This window comes from Solea senegalensis, linkage group LG14, assembly GCF_019176455.1.
Source record: "Solea senegalensis isolate Sse05_10M linkage group LG14, IFAPA_SoseM_1, whole genome shotgun sequence".
NCBI classification, from domain to species: Eukaryota; Metazoa; Chordata; class Actinopteri; order Pleuronectiformes; family Soleidae; genus Solea; species Solea senegalensis.
The window spans coordinates 11,879,792-11,899,007 of record NC_058034.1 but is presented as its reverse complement, the minus strand read 5'-3'; the positions used below and the strand labels follow the sequence as shown (position 1 = coordinate 11,899,007).

Sequence of the window (19,216 nt, the reverse complement as noted above, 5' to 3'; positions counted from 1 at the left end):
AAACAAAAATCTGATAGAATGATGAGCATTGTAATGTATTGTAGTGCAGCGCTATTTTTGACCGGGAACACAAAATTGTTTAACATGAAAGGAAAGTAAAAATTCCTTTAGTTAAATCCAGGTGGAAGTGTATATTAACCGATGAAGTGATGCACCCATCATGTCTAGTGCCTACAGTACAAGCCTGTGGGGGCAGTGCTAGGATCTGGGGTTGCTACAGTTGGTCAGGTCTAGGTCGTTTTTTTTTTTGGCCAGGCAGTGTAGCTTTTTTTTTACACACACATACAGTACATCTTACACTGCCATGTTTCTACAGCAGAATAAACAGACAGACCAGTCAGAACTTACAATGTGTGTTTTAAAGCCAAAGCTTGCTATGCAAAAAGAAAAAAATTAAAAAGAACTAAACACATCTTTCTGGTATGTGAAGGTTGTCGTCGTCAGTCCCTGACACACATGGGAAAGAGGATTATGGGGTTAGTGGAGGAGCTCTCCACTTACTACAATCTGCAGTCGCACCTTTAGATGTTACAAATTAGTATAAACTTAAATTTAAAGGAGACAGTAATGCAACCCTCCCCAAAAAAAACCACTTCATTTTTCAACATTCGCGTGACCTTAACCATGAAATAACCCATTCCTGACATAGGCCACTCCCAAATACTTCAGCATAGACTTTCCAGCCCTGATTAAGTCAGTGACCAATCAAACATATTTTGAAGCTGTTACTTAAGGATTAAAAAAGATTGGTATAAATGTAAAAGTTTGACTTACATGTTCCAGTGTCAACCTACAATAAGGACAAAAACAGTTCCAAGGGTAAAAGTATGTGTAACTGTGTGGATTTGTAAGTGTGAGTTCAGTAATGGTAGCTGAATAAAGTAATGTATTGGTAAACATGTATATATTTATTCCTCTTATAGTGCTGACTTTACTATGAGCAAGTCATTCATTCATCAGCTAACGCTATCCTCCACATGAGGGTCAATATAAATGACAAAGTAAAGTGCAGATAACAAATGTTATCTGACAGGAAAAAAAAAACTCAGGTTTGGTGAATGGGGTGCAACAATTAGAAGGCCTTTGTTCCTGTCAATGTAAGCCAAGTGAGTTTATTGTAGTAGCAGAGGTGCATTTATTACTTTGTCTTTTTTTTCTAAACCATACATTAAAAAAGTATAAGGACATAAACAATGATTTGTTTAAGTACATGAATTAAGAAGAAACCCCGTGTATATACGAGTCTCTCCTGAGTGCAAGTGTGCAAGGTACAGTATGAGAATATTATTCAAAGATGTATATCAATATAGGGACAACATACACCTGATTGATAAACAGAGAGAAAAGTACAGCAGTGTTTAGCCACCCTAAATAACTGTAAGACATTATACACCTCTAGTGACTCAAGTGTTTTTAAAAAATGCCATTATAGTACTAAAAAAAAAAAAAGCATATATTTTACTCAGACATGAGGATGAACCTCAGGTGTTAAAGCCTAGTACCGCATTTATTTCATGTGTGACACAGGCTGACGTGTGGTAAAGAGCATCAATAAAGGTGAAGGTACACTCATAGTGTCTGCAATTTTAGCTTGTCTGTAATGGAAGGTTTATAATTATGGGATGCCCAGCAAAAGAAAAGAAACATACCCACATTGTAGTAAATGCTACACAGAATAACACTCACTATGTACATTACACCCAATGTGGGCTGCCTTTGGCTGACACACCAACAGGCAGAGAGTAGACCATTTTACTCACGACTCGGTTTCTAACAGCGCTGTGAGTGGAACCACTGTCATTGGTCAAGAATTCATCTTCTGCACTCTTATTTGAAGCGCCAGAGCTTCTGCCTTCTCCTGTGCTCTGTTCGTTGCAGGGCGAGGACAGGGATTGTAGGGCAGAGTGGACTTCGTCTCGTGCCGTCGTGCTACTCTGACGTGGACGGTTCCTATTGAGCTGCGAGGACGGTGTCAAAGCCCCCTCCTCGGCCAAACCAGTGATCAGCTCATCAACAGCTTTGGCAGAGGACGAGATCAACTCTCTGCAGCTGCTGAAGTTAGAGTCTCTGTCTTTACCTGGGAGGAGAATGAAAGTCAGGTAGAGAAAGTGACAGCTGCTACAACAATATTGTGCATTTTGACTGAGACTGTTTTTTTTTACTTCGTTCAAATCCAAAAATCAACATTAAAGCCCACATAGACCGGAAGCTCCAATTAACGCTGCGTTTGTGTGTGCATCTGCGTCATTACCTCGTTTATGAAACCCTAAAGTTTCAGTACAAACAGTTCAGCCACTGCTGAGAAAATAGTGTTGTATTATTTTCCTGGGCTCTGCGAAGCGGATTGGCACTTCCTTAATTTGATGTCGTCATCAGAAATCCTCACCACTCCTCTCAACACCTAAGCGCCTCCCGGTGCGGGCACTAGTCCGGGCACATCCGGTTGCGTACATTCAACCGCAGAAGAAGAACTACTCTCGTTGTAGCTGCTGAGATGCAGAGCATCCACCGTGGGGGAGCTGTGTATCTGAGAGCTGGCCTATCTATTACGTCACTTCCATGTACCTTGCCAATCACAGGACAATGGGAAAGCTCTCGTTGGCAGGCCAATCACAACACAGTCCACATTCTGGGGGTGTGGTTTTGGTCTAAAACAGCGCGGCTGACGAGAGCGTCAGTGAGTGATATTTTGATCAGCTTGTTTGCAGCGATTAGGAGGTTTTTAATCATGAAAACAAGTTCATATATGTAAGTAGACCTCCATAACTAACATACATGTGTGATACAAGCATTCTATGTCACCTTTAACAACCCAGACCAAAATTATCATAATATATTTCATGTTTTTGTTGGCTGAGATATTGTCAAAGCTGCAACTAAAATGGACACAGTAAATACCATAACATACTGCATGAAGAAAGTTGGTAGTAGCTATTTAATTGGTAGAGATTTTAATGCAAGGGACATTTTTATTCTGTGTTTTTAGTAATTAAAGTAAAGCAATGGAATTAATTTAATGGAATCAGTTACCTTTATATATCTGTTCTAGGCTATAATTCTGTTTATTTAACATGCTTTCTTTTATCTTAAAACAAACTGTTTTAAGATAAAGTATATATACTGTGTATACATGGATCAAACGAGAGGATTCATCTCAAAGGGTTTATCCCAATACATTTTTTCTTATTTTTCAGTGATGAATTTGTCAAGGTTTACTAGTCAATTGTTATTATTTTTTTGCAGTTGTCCGTCAGTGGTATTATATTGTAATTAAACATTTAGGAAGGGAAAATAGTGAAGGACAAAAGGCTAGAATATGGTTTTGACCTTAGAAGTACTTCTTGTGACATTTGGATACATATACAACCAGCTTCTGTGTACGTCGGGGCTTCACCTCGCAGTGCAGCAGACAGAGAGGAATGCAGTTGTCTGATAGCCTGGTTCAGCTGGAACAGTTTGGTTGCTGTGGTCCTCAGCGTCTGCAAATGCAAAGCAGAAGAATCCTCCGCCCCTTCTTCCACCTCCTCTGGGTCAAATTCTCTCTCCTGTTAAAACCACAGTATAACAAAACAAACACACACACACGTAAATGTAAAGCAACCGACACTATGCAGATTAATTTCCGTCCACATTTGTAGTGCTGTGTCAAAAACATTATGCAAAACAAAACAAATAATAAAAAAAAAAGAATGCCATGTTGTTTCAAGCTGTTACTCAGGTTTATTTGTCCACAATAACATGGGGGGGCTGCAAAATGCCCCTGCGTCTATATGTGTAAGTGATTGTTTTAACAAAAAAAAACTGCTAGTTTGTGTGACTAAGATAACAGCAAACAAGCCTGTTAGCTGTGAGTGATGCCACTTCATTCAACACATTCATTACCTGAATTATCTTTAAGGGGTGACTGCAGCGAGATAAGCCTACAGAGCATTGAGCTTTACAGGGACAATAAAAGGCTGAGTGGCATCTTTAACAGGGCTGCAGTGGGAGTGGGTATTAATCTCTAACATTAATCCCTTGTCAAGACGGAAGACTGCTTTAACCATTACAAATCCAGGGGAAGCTTTGCTGGACATGTGTTTTCTTTCGGCTACAGGCTCACTGTTTCTCTAATAAAGCTGCAGACAGCTGATAGCTCATGCCATTAATCAGATTATTTAATTCCAATTAAATAATCTGATTGAATGATTAGCAAACTAGACTACAAAAAACGCATGAAACAGAAAGAGGAAAAGAATTATGTATGTGAGTTATAGGTTACACTATGTATTATTTACAACAAGCTGTTTTTAGAAAAATCAACACAAAACTATAACCAACATTATAGTATTGTATTAGTAGTACAGAATTGTCCCAGGAAGTGCAGTTGTTTAATTAACTCAAAAACAAGTTTCTTCATTGATCTGAAGAAAGAAAAATTCTCTCACACCACAACTCACCGTCAAATGGAGATGCATGTAGTTCTGCAGAGCACGTGCAAAATCGAGTGTCTTCGATTTTAGGCTCTGTAGGACCTGAGAGTAGACATGACAGGTATCAATAATCACAAAGCATTCAGAAAATGTACATTATTATTATTATTATTTAAAAAAAAAAAAAAAATCTTTGTGACATAAACTCAAAGTATCATTTACAACACAGTAAAGTAGTCTTACTGGGGTTCTGGGATATGCCAGCTGAGCCTCTCTTAGCATTTCCCTGGTGATGACGAGGCTCTCCTCAATAAGAGAGCGAACACCTCTGTTCGTACCCTTCAGTACACACATGACCAGTGATGACTGAAAAGATGTCATAGAAAAATGAACCATTACATGTTTAACTTATTTGGACAGCATATGGTATACAATGACAACAATAAGCACATTTATTGAAAATAAACGCTTTTTAGGACATCAAAGAAAAAAAAAAACAATACTCAGTCTAGAACAAACAAATACATATAAAAACTAGGTTCATAAATTGACTATGTTTTAAAGTAAAAACCTTTTCAGACTTTCTGAGGATCAGCAGCTGAATATGCCCATAATAATCAAACATCAGAAAGTTCCCTTTTAGATATATTTGACACATACTTTGATCAGTAAGGCGGTGATTTACACTACATTTATTACAAATTACCTGTCAGACAAACTGTCTCCAACACTGGGAATCTTTTAGTTTTCATTCTGTCATTTCAGACATGCTGTGGCTGCCTCAAATATTGATACGAAAAAAAAGGGAAAATAGACAAAATAATGCATACAAATATGTGCAGACATAATCCCACATCCTCTAATATGTTCCTGGCCTCGAGATACACACGGCTGATATGAAATTCTTTGGTATCATGGAGTAAGGGCTTGATTATAGTGGCCCCACAAGCCTAACCAGAGATACTGGTATTAATAGTGGTGGTTACCTTGCCTACAGCCTGGGCACCCAGCTCCACAGCATTTAACGACATGCACGTCACCGCTGCCAGGTGGCCGAGTGCAAGCAATGCAGCATCCAGGCACTGGCTGCTCTTTCTCCGTGCCTCTGTGACCATTGATGTGATCTCTGACTCACAACCCTGAATGGAGACAAAATTACAATTTCAGTAAACATCATGTTAGCACAAACTCACAATGAGCTTGAATTAAAATTGATTTGATTCGAATTAAAGCAAGCGAGCTAAAAAAAAAAGCTGCACCCACAGTCTGAGGTGTCGGTAAATAAATTAAAACACTGAAGAATGTAAAAACTTGCGGGTAAGGGGGGAAAATTGCGTGTTTAGGTGCTGAGGCTGGTAAGGAATTTAGATTTACGTTTCATATATTCATGTTCTGTTTGGGGCTCAAGGATGAGAATTCCCTCCGCTTGGCCATTTCCATAGACGGAGCTCAAACAGCTCAGAGCTAAGATCCGTCAATCAATGCTGTGCATTTTGATTAGCCGCCCCTGTCCAAACCACGCTAAACTGAAAATCAGCTCAGAGTCTGGGCTTATTTCAACTTATCTATATATTGCCATGAAATGCAGGGTATATAATATCACTGTAGTGTCATCTCCGCATTCACCTGAATGAGAAGTTGAAAGAATCCTCCCATCTTCTTGACTTGGCTCTTGAGTTCCTCCGCGATGGTGTACAGCGAGCCAGTAAAAGGCTTAATGTTGATCAACCACTGGGTGGTAAACACTGCACTCTCTATGGCTGCGGTGGCCTTGACCAGCTGAGTCTGAGCCACCAGGTCAGAAACAAACACTGCAGGAGAAAAAGATTAAAAATTTGAATCATATACACCTACACATAAACCTGAAAAACGATAATCCTCAGCTCAGAAGAAAAGGTTTGTCATTCCAAAAACCTTAAACAGTTGTTATTTATCTTCTGACCAATATCAGACAATTACATAAAAAAAAAAAAAGATTCTTCTAGTCATGGCCTTAGTCCATCTAGCAGTTAACTCACTGTTGAAACCAAATTTTGCTCTACTTCTCATTTATTACTCATAAAAAAAATGGAAAAATTCAGACCGTTCTCATGGTTATCATCATCCAGGCTGTCATACAGGTCAGATATGGTTTGGACCGCCGTATACACCAGGTTCAGATCACAGGCCAACCTGTCAGCCACACTCTCCTCTGCGCCCCTACAACCCCGAAGATGGGCCACTGACTGACCAATCAGCTCCTTGCAGATGCCAGGCAAGGCAGAGGATGTGCTGCTGGGATGGGTGGAGGGTGGTTTGGCAACACCCATCAACCCTGGAGACAAGGGTGTGCCATGATGGCCTCAGTAAATATCATTCTTGCAACACTTTGTCATTATAAGTGTTCCATTTTAACCAGGCAAGTGATTTTGTTCAGTGCCTCACCAGCACACTGGGAGGAGCTATGATGGAGACTCTGAATGGGATGGACCCGGATCTCATAGAGACGCCCAGAGATTCTTCTGCTCTTCAACATACTCCTGCTCCTAACCCCAAACAAACCAATTCAAAACCCGATGAGTAACATTGAGTATGAGTAAAATTACACCATTTGATCATGATGATGCTCTCAGAATTAAAATCTCAGACCATTAAGTTGACCTGACATGGGGAGCATTTGTGTGTATACAGCGGTAGTAGCTGCAGGCTGAGTGACCAGGTTTTCTGAGCAGTAGAATTTCTTTCTAAATGTTTTTGTGGGCCCTTCTTTGTGTTTTTAGGCATACTCAAACCTGATTGCAGCCGTGTCACTTTTGCCATGTTGCGGTTGCCTTTGTCCGTCTTGACATCAAACTAATCACTGGGAATGTTGCCATGTGTCAAGAGACCTAAACAACGCTGCACGGAGAAACGCAGAGAGTTGCCTGGAGCTACATCAGCAATGTGTGAACTCCTCTGACAATGTTTTCATACCTAAAAGCTAAGCACTGTAGTTTTTAAATGTGTATTTATTTTCCCAAGGTTTTAAGTGTAAACAGGGTTCAATTGAGTTCTGCTGGAAAATACATTTTATTTTGTCTTCATGAACAATCTATTGTATAGTGGGAGTGTTGAGGAGACAGCTGTGGCCATGCGGCTTAAGCATAGGTTTAATGAAGTCACACAGAAAAAAAGTGAACAAGGAACAACTGACCTCGTGCCATGTTTCATTTGGCTGGGTCTGCTGGTTAAGTTCAGGCACCAGTAGAAGCACCATAAACAGGCTTCACAAGAATAACAATAATATGTGGGAAAATGTTGGGGATATGCATGAACCACAGGTGCTCTGTGTATGTTTGGGTTAAGGGTTGTAGATTGAGAAGCACGGGGAGTCTTAATGCCCTTTCCTTTTCTAAATACCTTGGCATAGTCTGCATGGGTATAAAATTAATAAACAGAGAAAAAAAAATTAAAACGGAAACCCTGTGGGCAGCAACTTCATGTTAACTATTCGTGAAAGAAAAAAAAGATGTGTTGAAAGTTAAAAATATGTGCCAGGTTGTAAATTACATTGGTGGAAACTAGGAACTCTTTGTGAAAACAACCAAAATCTTCCAAACTATGAGACAGAAATGATTTTCCATGTTCCATCTCCATACTTTTCAACTTTCCATATACATCAATTTGCCGGACATATTGTTCACATTAAAACGAGTTGAGCATCAGGGCTGTGGAATAAGGTCCCAAGGGCTATAAGGCATAAACATTTTCCACCTAAGTCATGAGAACTGTTGAAAGATGGTAATGTAGGCAGAGACAAAGGCTCGTACAACCAAGTGATGGGATAGGAAGAGGGAGAAGAGCTGGATAATTACCTTCGGCGTGAGAATGATGAGGTAGAAGCAGAGGAGGCCGATATATCTTCCTCCCACTCACCATCAGGGTCATAAAACACATCGTCATCTTTAAAGGTGGAATCCCCCTGCGGAGAGTAAACTACTGCTGACATACCCAGTCTCATTTACACAATTTAATGAGAAAAGCACAGCAAAGTGAAGCAGCGTCCCTCTGTCAGGCATTAAACAACCCATTCTGGACTGTAAATAAGGTCAAACACCCGGGAAATTGGCAATTGCACTTGAGCAGATGTCAAACAGAACATGCAGAGTGAGGAAGAGACAGGCTGGAAGAGACGTTTTCCATGTGCATGTGACAGAAACCAAACTAAATTAAATAAATATGCAAAAGCATCCAACAGATCTTTAAGAAATTTATTGGGAAATCAGCAGTTTATTTATTGCATATCCTGCATCATTATAAGTGCAAGTATGCTTCTGATCATTCAGTTTCCATTCACAATATGTGACAATACTGTCAATAAAATTGAATGTGTCTATTAATAAATAAAATATTAAGTAAAAATTAAGTTAATTAGAAAAGAAAAATCTAACTGAAGACACTAAAGGCAGACATAGGGTTGAGAGAAATTGTTTGATTATTAATCGATTAATCAGTTTGAGGGTTTTTAATCATTATTAAAAACAAGTGATCTGATGTTTCAGCTTCTTAAATGTGAATATGTTTCTGGTTTCTTGCTCCATATAACAAAGAAAAGTGATTTAAGGCAAACCTGTTCGAGTTCCCTCATGGCTGCCATGTTGTTTTGGAACTTGTCCAGGCTCCAGAATGTGGAGATCCCTAGCTTTGTGTTTTGAACCCGCACATGGACCAAACCACCTTGTTCCACGTTCTCACTTTCAGAGCTCTCATGCCTACAAGAGTAGAGAGTCAAGTGAGGCAGCGGATTCTAATTTTAAGCTTGAAATAATACTCAGGTTAGCGGAGTAACTGTGTAGATAGCAACCACAGAATGAATTAATGAATAAATGAAAAATACCTGCAAAAAACTGTGTTTTTCCTCAGTTTGGCACTGATCTTATTAGCTTCTTCAATCATCAAGGACAACTTCATGGCATCCCACTGTGGAGAGACTGTAATATAGAAATGTAAAAAGTTAACCACAAATTAAACAACAGCCTCGAGCCTAATTTGATTGTATTGATGGAAGGGATTCTAGCTATGAGAACATTTTAAAAAAACACTTAGATTATCCAGTGCAATAGGTAATTACAGTCCAACTGTAACTTTTAATTTAAGGTCCAAACTTCTGTGTAATTTATTGAGATTAAAATGTGGTTTTTGGTACTGTTCATTCTTTAGTTTTGTCAATTAATTACCATCCATAAGAGTTAGCCGCTATCACACTACTAACAGCTAAGAGGACAGATCTAGACATGTGGAGTTTAGGTGGCATGGGTAGGTGAAGATATAACGTCTAACTCCAGTATGCGATATTGACTCGGAAAAATCTTACCATTTCTGGGAGTGTTGTTTTCTCTTAATGTTTTTTTCTTCTGCATCTCTTCCAGCTCTTCGGCAATCTTTCTTTTCTCTGCCTCCAGGGCCTCAACAATCCTCACTTGACTCACATGGTGTTCCTCCATCGCCTGGAGTGAATCATGTTAATGTACACAACATTAAAAACCACCAGGCCAAAACACTATGCCTAAAGCCAAGCTCTACCACAACCCAAATGGCCCATCAGTTAAACATAAAACCCAGAGTTGGCACATTTGCTTGACCCTCTCAAGCTCATTTTTATACCATCAGAAATTGTGAGGATAAGCAAATTAAGGATATGATGTCATTTGGGGTTGCAGGAATAAAACTGATTTCCTGCTGAGTGACATCTAACTGCAAAAAGCTGACTAAATTAGGATGTCTCTTAATTTCATTTGCATACTGCAGCTCTGCCAACAGAAGTCAGATACATACTGTCGATTGTAGCACACAGTTTCTATCACAAGTAAAAAGACATTTAGTATGACAAACACAGTTTCCCCACAACATGAAAATACATAATAAAAAGTGAAATGAACAGGGAATTTAATAATATAAAAATGTTGCTCTGTGTCCTGACCTGGGCCTCCATATGCAGGCGGAGGCGTTTCTTTTGGGTGTCCACCTCCTGCTCCAGCTCTAGCTTGGCCACCTTCAGCTCTGCCATCTGACTGACCACCTTCTGTTGGGCAAACTCCTGTTGACGTTTCCGTGCACTCTCCTGGTTCTAAATAAATTACATTGACAGTGATCGATAAGGGCAGGCAGCGCAACCTGAAATAGTTAGTGAGGGCCCTGTGATAATGCAATGTAGTGAATGATCATAGTTTTGTCAGTTGATAACAATAATGTTAATTAGCTGCAAATAATTGCACTGGCAACACATCAGTTAAAAATCAACATACTACAGTGCATAGAGGGCATTAATTAGAACTGTATTTTCCCTGCAAATGATCATCATTTAGCAGGCGTAGTGTTCACCAGAAACTAAATAAAACATGTCATATTTTCATTTTAAAAAAAAAAAGAAAAAAAGAAGTGTACCAGCTCTCTCTCCAGGGCTCGGATCCTGTTCTCATAAAGAGACTTCTGATCAGACAGCTCCTTCTGTGCCACCTCCTTTGCCATCTGGATTCCCTGCATCATCTCCTCTTTTGCCTTCAAATGGGCCTCTTCAATTTCTGCCTCCAGTCTGAGATGTACAATTATGGCTTCAGTGGAATTCTTACATTCACTATTATTATTACACACGATTATGTGTTGCCCTTAAAAAACATTTAAAAAAAATAAAATAAATAAGTCTGACTCACTGTGCTCTTTGAGCTGCGAGTAGCTCATTTTTGGCAAATTCAAAATCTTTCTGGCCGTCTCCTGAGCCTGTCCAACACGATACCCGCTTCCCAGACTGCACCTCGGCTGGATGGTTAAAGCGGAAGTAGTGGTCTCCACCTAGAATCACCCTGTCCCCCTGGAAGCAAGATGCAAAACAATTAGTTTGTAAGATGTTTGGTCAAATATGGTGATGACATGCTTGGCTTAGAAATCAGTTGCCTCAGTCAGTTGCCTCGTAGTACAAGCATTAGTTATTGCTCAGAAAAGAGTAGATATTCTTTATGATCTACTTACATGATGAAGGACAGTGGACTCTGAGATGAGATTCCCATTAACAAAGGTCTTGGCATTTTCCATTGGTGTGATGCTGACAGTATCACGGATGCTGGTTATAAGACTAAAAATAAATACAAAAACAAAAACATGTGGTTTAATAATATTGCCATTTGAAATTGACTGGGTGTTCAGAAACCCTGTTACATCATCGAAACCTATTCATATGAAGTTAATTTTAACTCATGTGTTTTTGGTTAATATCAGCTTATTTCATACTTGGAAACAAAATGCCATAGTTGTCTCACCAGTGTTGGTCAGCAATGAGGGCTCCAGTCAGTTGAATGTCATGGCTCAAATCAGACTTGAGCTTGCCCACTGTGGTCTGACCCTCTTTGATCATGTAAAGAAGCATCTCTGACAGCTGAGGATCCTCGTTCAGGTTCACCAGGTTGGGAAGACGATTGTCCACCTTGAATGTCACACCTGCTTTCTGAGGCCGCAAAAGAGCAACAACATGTCTTACAGCTTTTGTCTTCCCTTTTTAAATTAACACAGAACTAATGTCTTGGAGTTAAACACACATTGTGCCTTTACTTTAAATAAAGTTGAATGTTACTAAAGTACGTTCACAGAAAGTTTAATAATGAATAAGACAGGTATATTTTGCTCAGGGCAATTTACCTGCAACTCTTTGGTCTCCTCACGTTTGCGAATTTCAGCTTGTTCCAGTTTCTCTCTCCATGCCCTGTCAGAGAATTAAGAACTAAACTGAGAGGTAGACCAAAATTTTAAAATCACCTACACAGAAAAATACATCATTAAATACATGCGATATGGAGTCGTCGCATCCAATCAGACTTTCAATGTGTTTGAAGAAAACTATATACATCTACACACAGTTTTGATAACAATGGATATGAATCTACTATAGCTTCTAATATGATCCCCTCAAAAATTATAATATTCAGGGCTTCATGTCAAATGAATAAAATTAATAAATGAATGATGATTCTGACCGGTTGGCCTCGACCATTTCTCTCTCTTGCCGACAGAGTTTGGTCTTCAGGGCAGTAATCTCCTGCTGGAACAGCCTGACTCTCTCCGGTTCAATTCCGAGTGAGCTCATCTGGGCTGCTCGCAGCTTCTCCACCTCCGCCTTCAGCTCTAGACACACAGAGAAAAAAGCAATACATCTAAATTAGATAATGCAGCAGTTGTCACGAAATATACACAATACTTTAATACTTTGCTTTAACAATCAAAACAAATTGCAAGGAGTTCCAAAAGTCCTGATAATGTGTTTTAAGGCATGAGGCATAAAAGAATAAAAATGTATGATTTTGTCCAAAATGTGACCAATAATGTCAGTTCCTGATGACAACTTACTGAGCAACCTAGACTGGATTAGTAATGCTAAAGTCATATTCACTTTGAGGTTCTCGCACTGTCAGGAAGTGTGAGAAATCCACAGCAAGAGCTCCCCTTGGTGGTGAATGTGATGAACAGCAACACAATCACCTCATGAAAAATAATACTTGCATGACAGTTAGCCGCCATGTGCAGCTGACAGTGCATAAATATGGCCTGGAGGCAAGGTTAGGGCCAAGACTTAATTGAACTGGGTAGTGCATAAGTTGGTGATGGATAGATGGGCAGACAGGAGGGTATGCGGGGAGAGAAGTAGAGAGAAGATCAAGAGCAAGAGTGAGATAGACATGCACATATACATAAAAAAAAGAGAAATATATAGACACAGACAGTGAGACAGATGAAAAATGAGGTAACAGGACAGACAAGAAACCAAAGAATGAATGACAATTCAAATCAGTATGTGTATAATATGACTCTTTAAATAATGCAATGATTGAATCGTAGGACGCAATTTGTTATTTTTATGATTCTTCCCCCAAAAAAATGCAAAACCTCCAGGTTGAAAACTTATTTTCTCTTAAAGTTTTCATTCTTGCACTGAAGTATAATAGTTAATGCTTTGAAATTATATTCATGCAAATCACTGTGAATAAGAAAATTTGCTACGAGGCTTTTCCTTCAAATTGTTTATCCTTAGTTGGGACAAGGCGACATGCACAATAAAGTTATCATATAAGAGTTCAACTCATTAGATAGTGATAATTGCCTTTAAAAATGTCATAATGATAGATTTTGATCCTGCATGACATTTTAAGGAAACCATTTAACATTGGTTTTAATTTCCAGGGGCAAAACATTTGAAGCAACTAAGTAATACCTCAAAGTATGTTATATTGCTATTAAAGAAAAGTATCCTGCAAATTAGGGCTGCAATGATTCATTTATTAAATTACTATTTAGATAATTGATTAAATCGATTTTTTACTTTAGTTTTCAGCTTCTTAAATGTGAATATTTACTTTAATGAAAGATAAATAAATTGTGAAAATAATCATGAGTTGCAGCCCTACTGTAAATTTTAATACTGAATAATTCCCCAGCCTTGGTGTATAATAATGATCGAGGGACAGAAGTACACCCAGTTCCTTTAAAACTTGATATTGGGCTGTCGAGATTCTTCCACTGCACAAATAGTTTTCGCAGATGCCAGGAGTCTAGTAACGACATTACTGAAGTATAAAAAAATCCATTTCCTTGTGAATGAGGACATACAGGTGTGCAGCTTATGTAGGAGGCAGATGTTCAGGTTTACAAAAAAAGCTTCAACTTTCAGAAAAACATAATGTCCATGAATGCACAGAGAGGAGAGAAGACTATTTGAGATCAAAATTGTTTTCTCAAAAGGAGAAAAGGGTTAGGTTAGCCTTGCTTCTCTATCTCCACTTCTTTTGTTGTCACAAAGGCCACATCCATGATTTTTTTTTAATGCCCCAACCTCACAACATAGGGGTCACACATGTAAAAACAGGTCCATGATTTACCACTCAGGTGAAGCCTTATGAAACACTAACTATTCATTAATTAAACCTGTTTAAAAGGCTTATTGCAGGGATGTGGGGGGAGGAAGAGCTTTTAGAATGTGGTCATTTTAAATAACTGACCTCTGATGAGCTTGGCACTGGTATCCTCATTGACCTTGGCCACATTAATAATTGTCCGGGCCTGCTGAGCATAGCGCAGTGTGCTTAGACTTTCCTCCACATTGCTACCTGCTGGGCTCAGAGTGGCAATCATGGTTGTCTTGGAGTTACCACCGAGGCTTTCTTTCAACAGCCTAAAGGAGGGAAAAGGGGGGAGGATTGGTCAGTACGTCTAATTCAAATACTTGCACAGATGTGTTATGGATTAATAAATATTTGCAATTATCTTCTGAGAAAAAATATTACATTTTTACTTACATGTTCCTCGATTAATTTGTGTTAACATATTAACAAGGACGACAGGTATGAATTTTCTATGCATTGAAGTCGGTCTTAAAAGTAAATATAATAACAAAACTTTGGTACAGTGTATTGTGAACCTATTTTTATTATTTTTAAAGACAGTAAAGATAACCTACAAAGCAAACTACAAAGCAAACATTGTGTTCTACTACAGCTTCGTGTTTATAAAAAAAAAAAACAACAATCTCTCACCATGTGAGGACAGACTCCCTGTACGGTATGAAGACCTTCTTCCTGGTCAGTGCCTGTTCGGACAGGGCAGAGATGACCTTTCCAAGGGTAAGCAGGGATTTGTTGATGCTAGCACCTTCCTATGATGATACGGGAAAGGCCGTTATGAAAATGCAGCTTCTTCAAGGTTGGATATAGCCTCAATCTACTCTACAAATATAATTTGTGGATAATTTACTGTAACTGCAACAGGTGGAATGGATTTGATTCACTCTCATTAGTACTGATAAACTAGTTTCTGTAGACTCTTTCCATCCGACAGAACTCTGTTAAACAAAATCCTGGGCATCAAAAAGTGAGCAAATGTATCCAATGAGGATTCAAATACTGATTGTTGATTTATATAGGCCTTTTTCCCCAAAGCTATTATTTGGGTTTCAAAATTAAAAATGATAAGTAGCTAGAAACAAATGTAAATTGCTCAAATGGCGTGTGCTTATTCTAATAGGGGGAAAACTGAGCGTGTGTGTGTTTGTACCCTGAGCCGGTCTCCACTTGTCTGGGCGGAGTTACAGCGTTCACTTCCAGCTAGGTCCACCAGGTTTATCCTGCTGGTGATACTGTGGTCATGTTCCTCACCCTCCACAAACTCAGTCTGTACACAAGAATACCCAAACAAACCCGTTATAACATCAAACAAATGTGATCAGAGTGTCTGACAAAAAACAAAAGAAAAGTAAAAATGTTTATATATCAGATCTTATGAAAGCAAAAGTTATTTTTGTGCACTTGGTAGTGATATAGATGGGTCCGTACTTTGGTTTGGGTCATCACCAGGGTGAAGACAGAGTGAGATCTGGAGCTTTTGTCATTCATTCCTGTCGCTGCTGTGGCTCTCTGCTTGTTTCCCAACTCCAGCCACCCCTAAAAAACACAAATGTAACCTAAGATTAAAATGTCATGCTTTATCAGCAGCAAAAAAATTTTTTTATAATATGCAGTATCTTTGAAGGCTAGCATTTGTCTCCATTATGTACCTGTCCTGCACTTTCAAAATGTTATTCAGCAAAACCTCAACTTGAACCAACATTCAAACAAATTCAGATGCATTCAAAGTGGCTCATGAGAGCAACAGCTAAATACTGAGGATTATTCAAAGACACAAAAGTCTTGACAGCAGGTTCAACCTACCTGAACGTCACTGTAAGAGCCCACAACATTCCTGTAAAGAAATAACAAAGTGAGCAATTCGAAATTACACCATTGGTCTTTTGAATGTACACAAAGAGTAATCCAGCACACGAACAAACTGAGGGTCTACTTACGTAGAAAGCTCAGCAACATAGGGACCATGGACTGGATGCTCCCTCACTCTCAGCTAGAAACATTAATCAGTTGGGTTTTTATTTTATATACAATTCTGAGGTATGACATTTTTTTATCAAAACCTTCCATGTCATCTTGATGGACAGGAAACTTTGCATTCCTACTTTAACAGAAAAGCTGATTTTTCTTAAAGAACATCTTAAAATTACCAAGACTTTGGCAATATTGTTCTATTAAATTTCAGTCATCTGCTTGCAGTCAACTACTTACAGGCATTCTCCTTTGGTTTGGCTCATCTCTGGTCACCAAGAGGTCATGGATCTTTTCATTGTACACTTCAAAATAGCTCATCTCGACATGACATTTGACCTGAAACATAATGAGGCTGGGTCTAAGTGTTGTTTGGAAGGGTGCATCCTCAAGATTTTTTACTACAAAGAAATGCCTCTTCTATGTCACATTTTACCTCTTTATTTTCTATGGAGTTCAATCTAGAGAAAAGTTCATGGCAGAACCGAGGGACAACCCCCGCCTCTTCTCCAAAGCCCATCATCCTGCAAAATGATCATTTCAAGCATTTAACGGACAGCCAATCAATTAAAATTTCAAAAAACACCATGCATGTTTAAGAGTAGAAAAAGCAACTTGATGACAAGAGTGATTCAAAGTGAAAGCTAAGGCTGTAATAAAAAAATTAATAAGCACTCACGTGTACGACTTCCCAGAGCCCGTTTGGCCGTAAGCAAACAGACATGTGTTGAATCCTTCAAAGGCCCTCAGTAGCAGGGGTTTGGCCAGTGTCTCGTACACCAGCTGTTGACTGGCAAAGGTGGGGTCACTCTTCTCCACCGAGCAGAACGAGAAGTCATATGTAAAGGAGTAGTTCTGTTTGGACTCCGGATGTTGGACAACAGTCTCCTGGCCGTTCATGAAAATGACCTGTAATGCTTTCTCTGCCTTCTCCCTAAAACAGAAAATAAGACTTTACTCTGAGCACAATATAGCTTAACAATATAACCTCCACCAAGGAGGATATGTTTTTGGACACAATGGATGACATTTGGATGAGCAGGTTATGGCTCGATGAAAATGATTAGATTTAGGAGATGATCTGGATCTGGACTCAGGATTGCAATGACACTGTGGGAAACTGGGCAGCCTGAGCGCTTTTTCTAATTTGCAGTGCAGTGGTCAAAGACAGTATTCCTCAATCCTTGTCCTCGTGAACCCATGCCCTGCATGTTTTAGATGTTGCCCTGCTTCAACTTTTAACACACCTGATACAAATGGTCAGCTCACCCCACTTACATTTATAAACATTATCATTATCACTGTTTCCAAATTGTCATAAGAAAACATTTGCATACAACTCCTGGATACACAGGGAAATGGTTTTGACCCCCAAATAACTGAGAAACTGTATACAGTGAAACTTCACAGTGGCTAGGCACCCGTAGAAGATTAAGCTGATGTAACCTTTGTTGAAATTTTGGACAGAATATCATATTGGGTGAATTCTGCATCACAAACCTGGCACTGAAAGGACGGACACGGACAGCCACAGTCACGGCACTGTTTTCCATCTTAAATGAATCCTGCAGCTTCAGAGTCTCACAGGGACGAGTGAGCTGCTGCTCGGTAGGAGCTGGAGTTGGAGTTGGAGTGGATATCCCAGTCTGGGTCACGTCTCTCTTTAGACTTGATGTCCTTTTCATGTGCAGCGTAGAACTTGGCTTGCCCGTGCTTGTTTTGTTGATTCGTGGAGTTGGCACGACTTTGACTTCTTGTGCTCTGGGTTTAGGCCTTTCTAGACTTGTGGACTTGGCTGCCGCTGGTTTGGGGGCCTCTTTCCCCGCCATTCTCTCGAACACATCTCTCTTTGCTGCGATTCTCTGGAACGGTGTCTTCTTGGTAGGGGTTTTAAATGTTTGGGCCTGGCTCTCCTGTTGTCTCACAGTGGTGGTGGGTGATGATGGTGTTTTATTCTGCGCCAGCTTGCCTTGTGTTTCCAGGTGAACAGCAGTAGTTTCTCTACCTTTGCTCTTACCAGCAGCTTCTCTTAAACTCGTGGACCTGAAAACAACAGGTGTTCTGCCGTTTGCTTCACTGAGGATTTTGGACACCTGCTGCAGGCCTACACTGTTGACCTCACGCTGCCCCTGTACGCTTTTATCCATGGAGGGAGTTCTAGTTCTGCGCTGCAGGGTCAGTCTTTTCTCTGAAGTTGGAGTGTTGTTGCTCTGGCTGTTCTCTGTCACGATTGTATCCACAGTCTCGCCTCTGGTCCTCCTCCTGGACCTCCTCTGCAGGTTGAGTCTGCTCCGGTGGGGAGTCTGCGGCTTTGACAGCGAAGAGATGACATACGTCCCGTTGAACTGTCGGCTTTTCCCGGATGTCCTGCTGTCTTCAAACGCGGACGAGTCTCCGGACGTTGTGTCACTTTTTTCCAGCGTTGAGTCCGCTGATTTTCGCTCGGCCGTACGCCTTCTGCCCGGTGTCGACATTAGATGGTCATAATACGCCGTGTGTTTCCTCGCTTGAACACTGAACAACGACATTGCTGCTAAAAACAAAAACTAACTGCGCTTTACTACGCTTACTTCACTTCCTACAGCAGCACACGACACAAAACAATGGAAGCCGGACGCAAGTAGATATAGGCATGTTAGTAAAAACTTCAAATAAATACAGTCGGAAACAGTTTAAGCCATTTACACCCTAAAACAGAGCAGCTTTTGTTTATGTGTCTTCTCTTCCGCTTTCGCCCGCTTCGATTTTCAAACCGCCTTCGACACTGGCAGCTGATTGGCTGCATCTTCGGGAAATGGCTACGTCACCACATGGCCCAAATGTTTGGAAACTGAAACTGCCACTGGGTGGCAGCATAATCAAGGCTATAATCGGTATCTGAACACATTCAGAGAGTGTGTAATGTGGGATTACTCATGTTTTCCCCTCCAAATTGAG

The 19,216-nt window shown here is 39.9% G+C and overlaps 1 protein-coding gene across 1 annotated transcript; it reads right to left on the bottom strand.

Annotated features, from left to right (window-relative positions):
- Positions 1-1,086: 1,086 nt before the first annotated feature.
- kif14 (kinesin family member 14) lies at positions 1,087-19,013 on the bottom strand. Its single transcript, XM_044044774.1, has 29 exons — positions 17,780-19,013; positions 16,959-17,213; positions 16,716-16,803; positions 16,520-16,618; positions 16,249-16,301; positions 16,115-16,145; positions 15,740-15,847; positions 15,462-15,578; positions 14,945-15,063; positions 14,411-14,583; positions 12,395-12,542; positions 12,060-12,123; positions 11,684-11,868; positions 11,397-11,499; positions 11,081-11,238; positions 10,815-10,962; positions 10,351-10,497; positions 9,745-9,877; positions 9,268-9,361; positions 9,001-9,142; positions 8,246-8,352; positions 6,837-6,937; positions 6,496-6,726; positions 6,039-6,223; positions 5,399-5,551; positions 4,656-4,778; positions 4,440-4,514; positions 3,395-3,545; positions 1,087-2,077 (listed from the first exon to the last, which is right to left on the bottom strand). The coding sequence occupies exons 1-29, from the start codon at positions 18,805-18,807 to the stop codon at positions 1,695-1,697; spliced, it is 4,902 nt and encodes a 1,633-aa protein (XP_043900709.1). The 5' UTR covers positions 18,808-19,013; the 3' UTR covers positions 1,087-1,694.
- Positions 19,014-19,216: the final 203 nt, after the last annotated feature.